Here is a 14,094-nt window from a genome sequence, read left to right on the forward strand (position 1 = left end):
GATAAGCAAACTGGAACGGGTCAAAACTGGAGGGGAGTTTAGAGACCATGTGCTGCTTAATAAGCCTCTCAAAGCACTTCATTATTATTGGTGTGAGTGCTACGGGGCGATAATCATTCAGGCAGGTTATTGTGGACTTTTTGGGAACTGGTATGATGGTAGCTGTCTTGAAACATGATGGAACAATGGCCTGGTTCAGGGAGATGTTAAAAATGTCTGTCAGAACCAGAGCCAGTTGGTCGGCACATCCCCTAATCAGACGCCCTGGTATGTTATCCGGTCCGGCTGCCTTTCGCTGGTCAATGCCCTCCAGGATTCTGCGGACTTCAGCAGTTTCAAAAGACAGTGTCTGTTCTCCTGGTTGTGGCTCTAATTTCCTCACTGTAGTGGTGTTCAGTGCCTCAAACCTGCCGAAATGATTATTTAGTTCATTTAGAAAGTCTGTGTCATCCTTACAAGACATCTGAAGGGCCTTGTAGTTTGTTATGGCCCGGATGCCTTCCCACATGTTCCTGGTGTTGTTACCATCCTGGAAGAAACCCTGGATTTTCTGTCCGTGGGCGCGCTTTGCTTCCCTAATTTTGCGGTTGAGGTTGGCTCTCGCTGTTCTCAGAGCCCCCAAATCACCAGGTTTAAAAGCCGCATTTAATTCTTTCAGCATGGCACGCACCTCTGCAGTAATCCAAGGTTTGTGGTTGGCCCGGGTTGTGATGTTCCTGATGACAGTGACATCCTCCATGCACTTCTGTATATATCCCGACACAGACATGGCATACTCATCCACATTGATGGTTTGGTTGTGAGTGGCTGCTGTCCTGAACATGTCCCAGTCCGTGCACTCAAAGCAGTCCTGGAGTGCTTCTATAGCTCCCTCAGACCAGACTCTAACCTGCTTCACAGTGGGTTTCTCTCTGATCAGCAGGGGCTTATAGGCTGGGATAAGCATTACAGAGAGGTGGTCAGAGGAGCCGAGGTGAGGCCGGGGTGCTGCTCTGAAAGCCTGCTTGATATTACTGTAGACCCGGTCCAGCGTATTCTCTCCACGTGTAGCAAAGTCCACATATTGATGGAAATGAGGGAGGACAGTCTTCATGTTGGCCTGGTTAAAGTCCCCAGCAACAATGACAACGCCCTCTGGATGATTTCTTTGCAACTCACTGATGGAACGGTAGAGAATACGCAGAGCCTCCTTAGTGTTGGCTGCGGGGGGGGGGGGGGGGGGGATGTATACAGCAGTAATGCTAACCACAGTAAACTCCCGTGGCAGATAGAATGGCCTGCATTTCACAGTCAAAAACTCTATGTCCGGAGAGCAGTGGCTGGAAACAGCGGTAGCATTATTACACCAGCTGTTGTTTGTGTAGATGCACACACCCCCACCCCGGGATTTACCAGTCAAGACAGTGTCCCTGTCGAGCCGGAAAGTTGTTAGCCCTCCTAAGCTAACAGCCGCATCAGGTACAGATGAGTTTAGCCATGTCTCTGTCAAAACTATAACGCAGCAGTCACTCACCTCCCTTTTTATTGTGAGATCCAGATGTAGATAAACCATTTTATTTTCCAGAGAGCGGACATTCGACAGGAGAACGGATGGGAGCGGTGTCCTCCACGGGTTAGCCTTTAGCCTCGCCGTTAGCCCCCCTCGACAGCCCCGCTTCTGTCTTCTGTAGCGCCGCCTCCGTGTCCTTCGTGTCCTCTGTGTCCTTCTGTAGCGCCGCCTCCGTGTTCTTCTGTAGCGGCCAATGTTTGTGAAAGTCTCCGCAATTCTGCAGGCCTCTGGGTCCTCCCGACACAGCAGTCCAAGACAGTGCAGGCATTCCTCGAGTTCAACGTCCACGTAATCTCTACTGCTTACCCGTTGTAATCTCAGTAATGCCCCACGCCCGCTGCAAGTTATGGAGCCGGACCTTAGAAAACCTATCGCTACCCCTAACGAGAGTCAATGCAGCCGCAGCCAACCAGGGCGCCGCCATTTTGCAGTGGTAAAGCACTACTTGCAAAGCTTGTTTCACAGGGCTGGTTGCCCATAACGAGCAATGTTTCTGGGCCAAAATCTTTTTGGACATGCATTCATACAATATGTCCATCCTTCATGGTGTATTAATCCTAGTGGTTTAGACAATGATTAGAAGAAAGTGCCAACATCCATGGTGTCAAGATTATTGTAGGAAAGAACTGCAGGTGCTGTTTTAAATCAAAGATAGACACAAAAAGCTGGAGTAACTCAATGGGTCAGCCAACATCTCCGGAGAAAGGGAATGTGATGTATTTCGTGTCAAGACCCTTCTTCAGACTGGTCTGACGCATTAATATATTTGGCTTGCAAGTTAATACAAAAAATGTTATTAATTTAACCAGGGATGGAGTAAAAAGTTTAATTATCAAAGACACAATTGTCACAAAGGATGTTCATTGTGTTTATTGCAAGCCAATATCTCAATCCGAGGATGCCAGTGTTGATGTTTCTCAGGGCAACCTCCTGGAGCCCCAGCTAGTTTCATTTGTTTTATTGATAACATTCCCATGAGATAAGAAATAAAGCAAGTTACTCTTAGTTCCAACTGCTATTTTTCATATAATGACCATTTTCAACTAGCCAGAGCTTTCAAATACATTGATGTGATCTTCACTGGTTATTTGCAGACTAAGTTAATTGTTGATCTCTCCATAAAAAAAAACAGGCCTTTGTATGTCATTGTTCAATGCAGCAAAAGTGAAATGTGGTTATGCACTTATAAATATCCTCTTTGTACTGTTCCCCAATTGTGATACCGAAGCAGTTGGTCCACATCAGAATGCTGCAGTGCATCAATGCATCCGGAGCTAGTTAATACAGATTAATATTCTGGAATTTACAGGAATTGAGAGGAATAAGGAAAGAAGATAATTTGAAAAAGAAGACAGAAACAACATAAGGACCAACTTTTTTTAATACAAGAGAAATAGATTTTGAATGCACCACCATCGGTGAAATCCATTGTCACAGAAGGCAGTATGGATGTCAAAGGTTATGGGGAGAAGGCTGGAGAATGTAGTTGAGAGGGCAAAATAGACTAGCCATGGTTGAATGGCAGAACAGACTCGATGGGCAGAATGGTCTAATTCTGCTCCTATGCCTTATGGTCTATGAATGAGAATTCAAACTGGGATGAGATGATTAATTTCAAGAATATAGAGAAACAATACAGAAGTGAGATTAATTGGATTTCCCGTCAAATGATCCAGTGGCCAAAGTGATCACTTCCTGGAATTGATATTTCTATGATGCTATGAAACGTCAATGAGCAAGATTAGGAGAGAGAAAGATTTGATATGGGAGAAGCAAATCTTATCTGACATTTACTTTCTTCGATATGGATTGTTCTATCTTCCAGTATCTAATGACAATTCTTTTGTCGAACGAAAATTGCATAGACAAATGCTTCTTTATAAAGATATAAGGTATAGAAAAATGGTTGTTTGGAGTTTTAATGTATGGGGAACCACTATTATTGCAAATTCCACTGACCACACATGAGCTCACGATGCAGAATCTATTGGGGAATGTTAGCAAAACTCAACCATGGGCTGGGGCAGACCCCGTGATCTTAGTGGCTCAGAAGTGAGTGAAGACTGTGGTGGATGGAAGTGAGTATGTATATCTTGTAAGAAATTGCTTCATCATGTGATGTGACCTTAGACACATTCCTGCACCAGCCACGCCTACCATTTAGTTACTGACGATCTTTAATGAAGTGTTCAAGAAGGAACTGCAGATCTGTTTTTTATGAGGAGTTACGATGAGGGATTACGTGAAGAACCCGCTCAGCACGCATGCGCGGCATACTTCAAAGCAGCGGTGTGGAATCACAGATACTTCAAAGCAACGGTGTGGAATCACAGATAGACACAGTTATTGAAGTAAACATAGTAAAGACAAGGAGACATCAGTTTATGAATTTGACCCATATTATTGAGGGTGGGAGCGGAGGGCACGTAATCCCTCATCGTAACTCCTCATAAAATACAGATCAAACTTCAAACTGGTAAGTTCTCGTTTAATCTTACTATTTTACTTCGGAGTCACGTGAGTGATTCCGTGAAGATTTCAAAGCTCTGTGATTTCAAACCATGTAACAGTTATTACTACATCACTGCCAAAGTCTTTGAGGGAGGAAGTGTGTTATCGTACCAACCAATGAATCTGTTTGTAGAAAAACACAATGGTATTTTTTAACTATAACAACAAAGAAATTAAATTGCTCTCCTGGGCTTAAATTAAATATTTGCAGTCTGTAAAATCTTTCCTGCAAATAAAACGGGTTTTGCCAACGGCTTATTATAAAATTTCTGAATAGTCTTTCCCCCCACTATCCTGCTGTAGCCAGGATGTGGTTTATAGGCACGTCCATTCTTTTAGCCGATGACGTGGATGCTGCCCTGGTGGAATGAAATTTGTACATGTTAGTTTTTATCCCAGCAGCTTTTAGCACCTGCTTGAGCCATCTCGAAATGGCTCGTCAGCCGATCATAAGGTTTTTTATGACTGACCCACAAGGCTTTTCGTCTCCCTCGAGTATTTTGGTTGTGTCTATGTAGGATAGTAGGGTCATGGCACATAACCGTGTTTCTGACGGGTAAGCCCGGAATTCCACAACTGGATTAGGTGTTCCTGGTCTGCTCTGTTTGATCATTCCCTGGATAACGACAGAGATCTGGTCTGGTGCTGTGAGCATGGTGTCCAGTCGTAATAGGTCTAGTGACTGGACCCTCTGTGCAGATACAAGTGCCATCAACATTAGTGTTTTGAGCATAGATGGTTCCAGGTTGAGGGATCTGGCTGGTGGCCATCTCCTGAGGTATGTCAGGACCACACTGACATCCCATATATGGGTGTACCTTGGTCTAGGGGGTTAGAGTTGTAAATACCCTTCATTAGTTTGACCACCAGCTGGTGGGACCCCATGGCCTGTTGTCCTGGAGCTGGTTTTAAATAGACAGGCAGGGCAATTCTAGCTGTGTTGATGGCTCTGTAGCTGAGTCCTTCATCGTGGTGACGGTTCGCCAGGAATTCCAGTACGTTGGTAACTGTAGCGGTTGAGTAGGTGGTCCCTGTATCCAAGCAGTACTTCTCCCATTTTTTGATGCTGGACAAGTGCTCGTTGATGGTTGCTGCTTGTAGATGTGATTGGACAATAATCCAGTACAAAGGAGATGGGGAACAGAGTTCTCTGAGTAAAGCAGTGGAGGTGGCAGACAGTGAACATGGCGGAAATCTTGGGCAGCTTGCGGCATACAAGAACACTTGGCCATTTTGGCAGTGTATGGAGTGAATGGAAATGTTTTGGAAGGGGAGTGTGAAGGGGAGCAAGCAATAATGTGAGTATCCCAGGAGCGGACATAGTGCAGAGAAATATGCAAACACCTCAGCAGAAGAAGGTGATACTGGATGTAGAGTTGCATACACATGAGACCACTAGAGGCATGAACTACAATGTCATATATGAGAACATAATGAAAATCTCAAAGAAACATATTAATCCACCAAAGTGAGAGATTTCCGAGCGTGTTAAGTTTGACAACTGCATCCAGTGGTTAGGGGAAATGGCTAGTGAATACATGGTGAATACATAATCAGGTTGAAGACACTTGCGGGCATTTCAGGGTCAGATGCTATGGATTTACGCAGTGTGCAAACTGCAAATTAGGGAATTTTGGCAAAACCCATGATGGGGAGATTTTGGAGAGCGTGCGCTAGAGGCATACCAGAATATTGCCTGGATTAGAGAGGATTAGCTATAAGGGAAAGTTGGACAAACTTGCATTGTTTTCTCTGCTGTGTCAGAGGCTAAGGTGAGATCTGATAGTAAATAAAATTATGAGAGGCATAGATGGGATAGAGAGAAACTTGTTCCCATGATGAAAATATCAAATATGAGAGGGCATAAGTTTAAAGGAGATATGTGGGACAGTTTTTTTTTAACAGAGAGTGGTGGCTGTTTAGAATGCACTGTCAGTGGGAGAGGTGGAAACGGGTGGAGGCATTTAAGAGGCTTTTGGAAAGGCACGTGGAAATACAGGGAATGGAAGGATATGGATCACGCTCAAGCAGAAATCACCCATTCCTTCTCTCCAGAGATGCTGCCGTTCCCACTGAGTTACTCCAGGTTTTTGTGGTTATCTTCAGTTTAAACCAACATCAGTAGTTCCTTCCTACACAGGAGATTAGTTTAACTTGGCATTATGTTTGGCACATACATCATGGACCAATAAGCCTATTCCTGTGTTTATTTTGTTCTTATACTGTTTCACCGATGGGCTATAATGTTCAATGATAGCCTAGCCATGTGATGTTGATGTCAATGATCAGGCATGACCCAGTTGAATAGTTGATCGGGCACTGTGAACCAAGTGTCAAATTCCAACTTCCACTCCTTATATTCTTATGTTTCATGAGGCATGAGGAAGAGCTAGCAAGACGGAAATGAGGGACAACATGTTCAGCATGGTGGTGAGTGCTGGCATTTGTTTGCTGTTCTGAGGTTATTTCAGTTGTGCCTGGGACAGTTATGCAGACATGAGATTGTATGAATTCTCAGGAGAAGGCCACAAATGTCTACAAGACTCTTGTTGTTTACAGAATTGGTGATAGGCTTGAGTTAAACACAGATTTGGTTGGTTGCTTCAAGTGAGGAAACTATTGCAATGAAAAGCTCCAGGTGAGCAGGTTACTGTATGTGTGGATTTACTGATATCAGCTCAAATCAGTATAACCAGAGTGCAGAAAGGCTGGTTGAAAGCAACCGTGGCAGAATTTAAAGCCTTGGGGACAATACAGAAAGATAAAATTAGAAGAGTCGACTCTATGATTTCAAAAGTGGACACGGGAAAGAGAATAATCTATTATATACAGGAATTCTGAGTAATGATCAGGTGAAAGCTTCTGTGCAAGCAGAAGGATAGAAAGAAAGGTCGTCAAAAAAAATTAAACTCTGTAGAAATGTGAGTTTACAACATCCACATTTGTGCCAAACGCAAAGTATACATACCTGCTGAAAAAGAGTTGTCACCTTGTGTTAAGTTTAATGTTAACTGTCGATGTTTAGAGTTCACAGTTATGAAAAATAATGCTAAGAATTGGAGATAAGGATGCAAGATCAGGTGTAAAGGAAACTTATCTGAAAAGTGATCTATTTGAATTTAATGTGCCTGACATGAATACTTTCAAAATGTTAAGTTACAGCTTACGTTAAACAGCTTGTAGTTGACAAGGACTGGGTGTCATTAACATCTTTAACATCTTTGGTTAAAGGTAGGTGTGTGTGTGTAAATAATTAGTTAATTGTATAATTAGCTATCTGATGAGCAATTTTAGATTTCGTAAACAGTCAATAATTTGCATGGTATTATATCTCCATTTAATGGGGAAACAATGTGATATGTTGATACAAGGAATTGTGGATGTTCAAATCTTGAGCAAAACACAAGCAAATCTTGGTGCAGCGAGAGAGTTGCTCCCTTGCAGTGCCAGAGACCCAGGTTTGATCTTGACTAGGGACGTTGTTTGTATGGAGTTTGTATGTTCTCCCCATAATCTGCATGCACAGATCTCTGGTTTCCTGCCACACTCCAAATACGTACGGGTTTGTAGGTTAATTGGCTTGGTATAATTGTAAATTGGCCCAAATGTTCAGAACAGTGTGTGGGAATCGCAGGTCACTGCGGACTCGGTGGACTGAAGGGCCTGTTTCCGCGCTGTATCTCTAAATTAAACTAAACAAAGTGCTGGAGTAACTCAGCAGGTGAGGCAGCATCTCTGGAAGGAGGTTTAAAGTTTTCGGGTCTGAAACATCGCCTGCTCATTCCACTCAGAGATGCTGCCAGACCCGCTGAATTACTCCAACACTGTGTTTTGACCAAAGTGATATGTTTCCATGTGAGTGCAAATTTAGCAATTGAATGTTCAATGAGCTATGACTTTTGGTCTTTACTGTACCAGCCACTGTTGATAATTGTGGACTGAAGCCTTTGAGAAAAAACATTTTTGGTAGTGGTACCTCCGTTACATTCTTTCATAAGCAGCAAAATAAAAACATTTTACATACAATAAGATGCTGCGAAAACAAGGATCAACACAATAATTTAAACTTACCAGGTTCTGAAGGGGCACATGAACAAATCCTTAATATTATGGGTTTATAATGTCATGTTCTTACATTATTTGAAATATTATAGATGATTATTTGGAGAGAGAAGCCACACTATCTCCATGTCTATGTGCAGAGCCCAGGCCAGTGCTGAAAGGCAGCAAAAATCACATTTAGAGACAAATTTAGAAGGAAACAAACTCTCGGAAATTTAAACACAGAGAGCTTCTAGCACTCACAAAGTGTCAGTGCTTATTGCTATTCAGTCAGAATGATAAAGTCATCAGCGTCTTGAGATAAGCAAAATTAGATCTAAAGACACATTGAGATATTTCTAGGCTCTATACCATAAGAGTGCTATGTTTCTCTAGTCCAGCATTAGCAACATAGCTTGGAGATAATTCCCTTGGATTGTTTATCATTCATTGCTTTGAATGCCCATTAAAATTGACTGGCTGATCAACACTCGAGTTAAGACCCATCTCAGTCTTGGAGACCCAAGACATTCATGCAGTTAATAATCAGACAGATGCTGGTCATCATGCATTATTAAGCAGTGGCCTCTCTAAGCATGCATGCTGAATGCAATGAGAATTCAGATGAAATTTACAGGAGCACACATCAAGAATACAAAATAACTGTGTACCCATCATATGAAACTCACTCACTCACTTAGCACAAAAATCTTGCAGAGTGTGAGAGACTTTCTAAGTCCATGAGTTTTTGGGAAAAATTACCCAGAATTTAATCTGCCTATTTAATGATTCATTTCACATGAATTCCATATCATTATGTTCATTACATACAGAAAGAGATTGGAATATGTGCCAATTTTGCTTCTTGATGGGTGTCATGGGGTATCAGCAGTGTAAATTGGATGTAAAGATCCTTACTTAAGGAATCTAAAATCAGTTCATGGGTATTGCATTGTATTGGTGTAGAGTTTAGTTTAGAGATTCAGCGTGGAAACATACCCTTCGGCCCACCGACTCCGTTTCTGATTCGCAATGCTCGCATACTAACACTATCCTACACACACTAGGGAGAATTTACAATTTTACCAAGCCAATTAGCCTACAAACCTGTACGTCTTTGGAGTGTGGGAGGAAACTGGGGTTCCCGGAGAAACCACACGCAGGTCACGGGGATAAAGTACAAACTCCATACAGATAGCACCCGTAGTTAGGATCGAACCCGGCATTGTAAGGCAGCAACTCTACTGCTGCACCACTGTGATGGACTGGCAATTTCCAAAGGATTTTGCTGCTGCAAACTGCAGATTGTTGACATTGGAACATCCTTGGGAAGTCAACCATTTTTTACAATGCGGGACCCTCTAAAGAATTTTCAACGACATCTGAAAATAACTGATGAACTATGAGTCAATCTATAGCCATAGATGTGGAATGAACATCACCACTATAATCCATAAACATTGCGATATTCATAAACAGTTTTTTCAATAATGTTTACATATTTTTAAAGTTTTGATCTACAACATTGACAACTTTGCTTATCTCTTTATTTGCCATATTAGATTAACCATCAATGCTGAATGTTACCTCCAGCTTCATGATTTTCCTATGGATCATCATTCTTGCCCATTGGAATTCTCAAGCTGTAAGTGTTGTAATGCTTTGCTTCCAGTAAAAAAATAATTTGAGATATAAGTAATGCTGTAATAATGCCATATTACCAGTTGGGTGTTTAAAGTGATCGATAAGCCATTATCATCTGTAAATTATAGCCTAAGTGAATTTGAAGGTACTTTAATTCATCAGAGCACCCTCTGACAAATGCAGCTTTGTTATCTTAACATGTTTCTTTCGCAATTATGTTTTTGCTTGTGTCAAAATAGTTTGTTTAAATCTAATAAATCCCAGATTGTACTGTGGTGAGAAAAATTAAGAATGGGACTGTTTCTGACACTTGTAGAATAGTGCAAATAAAGTCATCTTGATATTTTATGCTGTGATTTTTCAACAAATCCTTTCAGTTTTTTAAATTATTTTTTATTTTATGCTTTTATGGATGTTTTTTTCCCCATTATTACATATTATATAAAGTTATTTTGGCTTCTGAAAACCTAAATAAATCGTTTAGGAATACTTAAATTAGGACCATTATACATTTATATATTTGTTTTAAATTGTGCTAAAATAAACTATCCATCATTATTAAAAAATACGTTTAACTCTTCACTTTAATCAAACATCAATTAGTAGAAATAAGTAAATCTCGCAGTTACTGATAAATACATTATAAACATGGTTCCAGATCACAATGGCTGGTGTATAATTCTAATATTCACAATTTAAAAAGATATTTGGAAACAATTTCTAATCTGCCACACTTAAATCAGTTATATGTCTATGACGTTGCCTATTCTGTTCAAAAGGGTAGGTAAGAGTTAAAATGGGAATCTCAATGTCTACACAAAAGATCAAGGAACAAGAGTTTAAATTGAAACATGGTAACTGGGTCACATAAATTGGATTAACTAATTAAACATGTTTTTTTTTAAACTACTATCACCAAATAAGATACAAATTTGCAAAATGATGCCCTGTTTGCAAAAAGGGACAAATTCAATTCAGTTCATTACTGTCCAACCAGTCTACTCTCATTCATCAACAAGGTGATGCAAGTGTCATTAACAGTGCTATCCAATTACATTTACTCTCCACTGATATTTATTCTCCAATTGATGTCCACTTTAAATGTCACTGGGACTACATGGCTCCAGACCTTGTCACCATTTTGGGCCAAGTGTGGGAAAAAAAAAGTAGAATTCCAGAAGTGCGAGTGGCTTTAAGGCCAGAAGTTGGGTGGGAATAGCTTTTTATGTCAGGAGTTGGAATAGTTGTATCATGTTCAATTCCATTTGCAGCTCCTTGGTGAACAAAGCTGCCATGTCTGTGTGTAGGACATTGCTCAGACATGGGCAGATTTGTGGCAATGAATATTAATGCCATAAATATCACTGAAGGTGATATTTCTAAATGAGAAAATCTAACCATGTCACGCAACATTCAAAGACTTTGCCGACTATAAATCCATTATCATCATTGGAGATCATCTTTTGTCAGAAGTTCAACTGAAGCAACAACTACCTTCTGTGGTTACAAGAGGCTGGATATCAAATGGCAAGTTACTCATCTCCTCACTTCCTTAGAACTTTCAACCAAAGACAAGGCACAAATCAGAGGTATTATGGAATACTCTCCAATTGCCTGCATGGATGCAGTTTCATCAACAGTGAAGGAGTGTAACACCATCCAAAATAAATGAGCCCACTTGAATGTTATACCATTCACCAGCCTAAATATTCATGCTCCAGAGTGCATAGTGGCTGTAGTGTGTTCCATCTACAAAGGCACTACATTTACTTGCATAGATTACTTTGACAGTACCCCCCAAACCTACAACTGATATCAACATGAAGGGTGTAAATGTCAGGAGGACATATAAATTGTACAGCATAGAAAGATATCTTCAGCCCGCTACATATATGTTGCCCAGAAGGCCCAGCTGTACTAATCGCATTTGCCTATATTCATTCTATATCCCACTGTGCCTTGTTCATGCAAATATTGTTTATTTGCCTCTTAAATGCTGTTACTGTTCCTGCCTCCACCATCTCCCTTGGCAGCTCATTCCAGATGCCAACTAGTCTATGTGGGAATACACTATTCTGTGTGGGAATAAACTAGGGGGGAATTTATCCCATAGATTGCCTTTAAACCCTCTCCCTCATACCTCAACCTCTGGTATTAGAAATCCCTACCATCAGAAACAGACTCCAGCAATATATTCTATCTATGCCTCTTGTAGCTTTATATACCTAAACATGTTAGCCTCCTTTGCCAAGAGAAAAGAAACCTAGTTTATCAAATCTCTGCTTATAATTCAAGCCCTCCTATCCAGACAATATCCTTGTGAATCTTTTCTACAGCCTATGTGGCTAAATCAATTTTTTACTGTCCTGTGATGGCCAGAATTGCACAGAGTTCTCCAAGTGCAGTCTAGCCAAGACTTTGTAACATTTGTACTCATGGCCTTCCTCAGCCAGTGAATGCAAGCATGCCACATACATTCTTCACCACCATGTGTAACTGATTTGCCTACTTTCAGAGAACCATGTTAAAATACCAAGTGAATATCAGGTGATTGTGGCAGGGTTTGAATACCATAGCAGGCCATGAATACCAGATTCTGAGACAGTTCTTTCCCAACTGTTATCAGTCAACTTAACTGCTCTCTCGCCAAATAGAGAGCGGTCGTGACCTCCCATCGACCTCTTTGGAGACCTTCAAACTATCTTTAAATGGATTTTACTGGACTTTATCGTGCACTGAACATTACAGATGCAGATGCAAGAGCTTGATAGCCCAGACGTCCAGATTTAAAAACAGCTTCTTCCTCATAGATTTCAGGCTCCTGAACACATACTATATATTTCTTTTTGCTGACAGGATAGCACTCAACAAAAAGCTTTTCACTCTACCTCACTACATGTGATAATAATAAACTAAACTAAATCATTCACCTCTTTTGCACCACTGTCATTGAAGTGATGCCATGTACTCTTATGCTTAACTCTTCCTCATTTGGTTAGTCTGTTTTTATTATTATTATTTTTTTTTGCATTGCTTCAGATGGCATTACAACCTGATGTTTTGTGCTCATAGTTGTATTTAATGTAGTACTTATCATTGCTGTTTGTACATTCTGTGTGCTTCATGTGAACAAGGAACTTCATTTCACCCTGGTGCATACGACAATGAACTCATCTAGATCTGAATCTGCGTTTTGGTCAGAGTCCAGGAACTTGAGAGTTCACAGCTATGTGAGAGTAACTGCACCAGATGGAGTGTGGTGGTTCATGCTGAGTAACAATCTTGCCATCAAGGAAGGTTAAGGACGAGCATGATATTTATCATGTTCATTCATGGGATATGAGCCTAGCTAGTGATGTTGACATTTATTCTCCATCTCATTACTATTCTAAGCACAGATGACAGCTAGGAAGCAACTACATTGAAGGACCTGGAGTCACATGCAGGATAAGCTACGGGAAAATTTGTGTATTTCCTTTCCTGAAGGGCAGTAGTGAACCAATTGAGTTTGTAATGAGAATCCAGTAACTTTGCAGTCACATTTACTAATATTATTTTCTATTCTAAATTCTTAGATTTTATTCTTCATTTTGGGATTCACACATGTCTTGGGATCCGTAGTTTAGGACTCTGAATACGTCATGTAAGTTAATAGCCACTCCACAGTATCATGAATGTTGTCTTAGAAAGCCAAGCAATGAGAGAATAATAAAAGACCAATTCCATGATTAGTGTATAATATTACCCAGGCAATGAGGATCCAGAGGTCCTATTAGCTTCATATTATATTATTATATTAACTTCATAAAAACTGTCAGGCAATGTTTCAATGAGTTCAAAAGAAAACAATGTTTCATTTTCATCATGATAATCTTGTTTGGTAATGCACTTGTCCTCCATTTGATATGGATATGATTTGGCATCTTAGGTGCTCCCTTAGGGTTGAGAATTGCTTATTTCTATTCCATATCTACGGGAGGGGTGGGAGGGAAAGGGGTGAGGAGAGAGGGAGATGGGGAGGGGGCAGAGAGGGGTGGGGGAAAAGGGGAGAGAGGGAGGGAGGGAGGGGAAGGAGAAGTGAGGAAGGGGAAGGGGAAGAGAGAGGGGGAAGAGTGTGGAGGAGAGTGGGAGAGTGGTAGGGGGCGCGGGGGATGAGTGGGATGGGAGGGGGAGAGGGGGTAGGGGGAGAGGGGAAATAGTGGTGAGGGAGAGGGGAGGGTAAGAGTGCGGAAGAGGGGCAGAGGGGGGTAGAGGGGTGGGTGAAGAGGCAGAGATGGGTAGGGGGAGAGGTGGGGGGAGGGGGGGAAAGAGGGGGGGGGGGGTTGGGGGGGGGGGGAGGAGGGAGAGAG

At 41.4% G+C, this 14,094-nt stretch overlaps 1 protein-coding gene across 2 annotated transcripts in view; it reads left to right on the top strand.

Moving 5' to 3' along the window:
• Positions 1 to 14,094, top strand: part of gabrg1 (gamma-aminobutyric acid type A receptor subunit gamma1) — a 153,174-nt gene that overhangs the window by 102,982 nt on the left and 36,098 nt on the right. For both annotated transcript variants that reach the window (XM_055636784.1, XM_055636792.1), the window contains one exon: positions 9,664 to 9,746. In XM_055636784.1, the coding sequence (XP_055492759.1) occupies positions 9,664 to 9,746 (83 nt within the window). The remainder of the gene's footprint in view (positions 1 to 9,663; positions 9,747 to 14,094) is intronic.

This window comes from Leucoraja erinacea, chromosome 1, assembly GCF_028641065.1.
Source record: "Leucoraja erinacea ecotype New England chromosome 1, Leri_hhj_1, whole genome shotgun sequence".
NCBI classification, from domain to species: Eukaryota; Metazoa; Chordata; class Chondrichthyes; order Rajiformes; family Rajidae; genus Leucoraja; species Leucoraja erinaceus.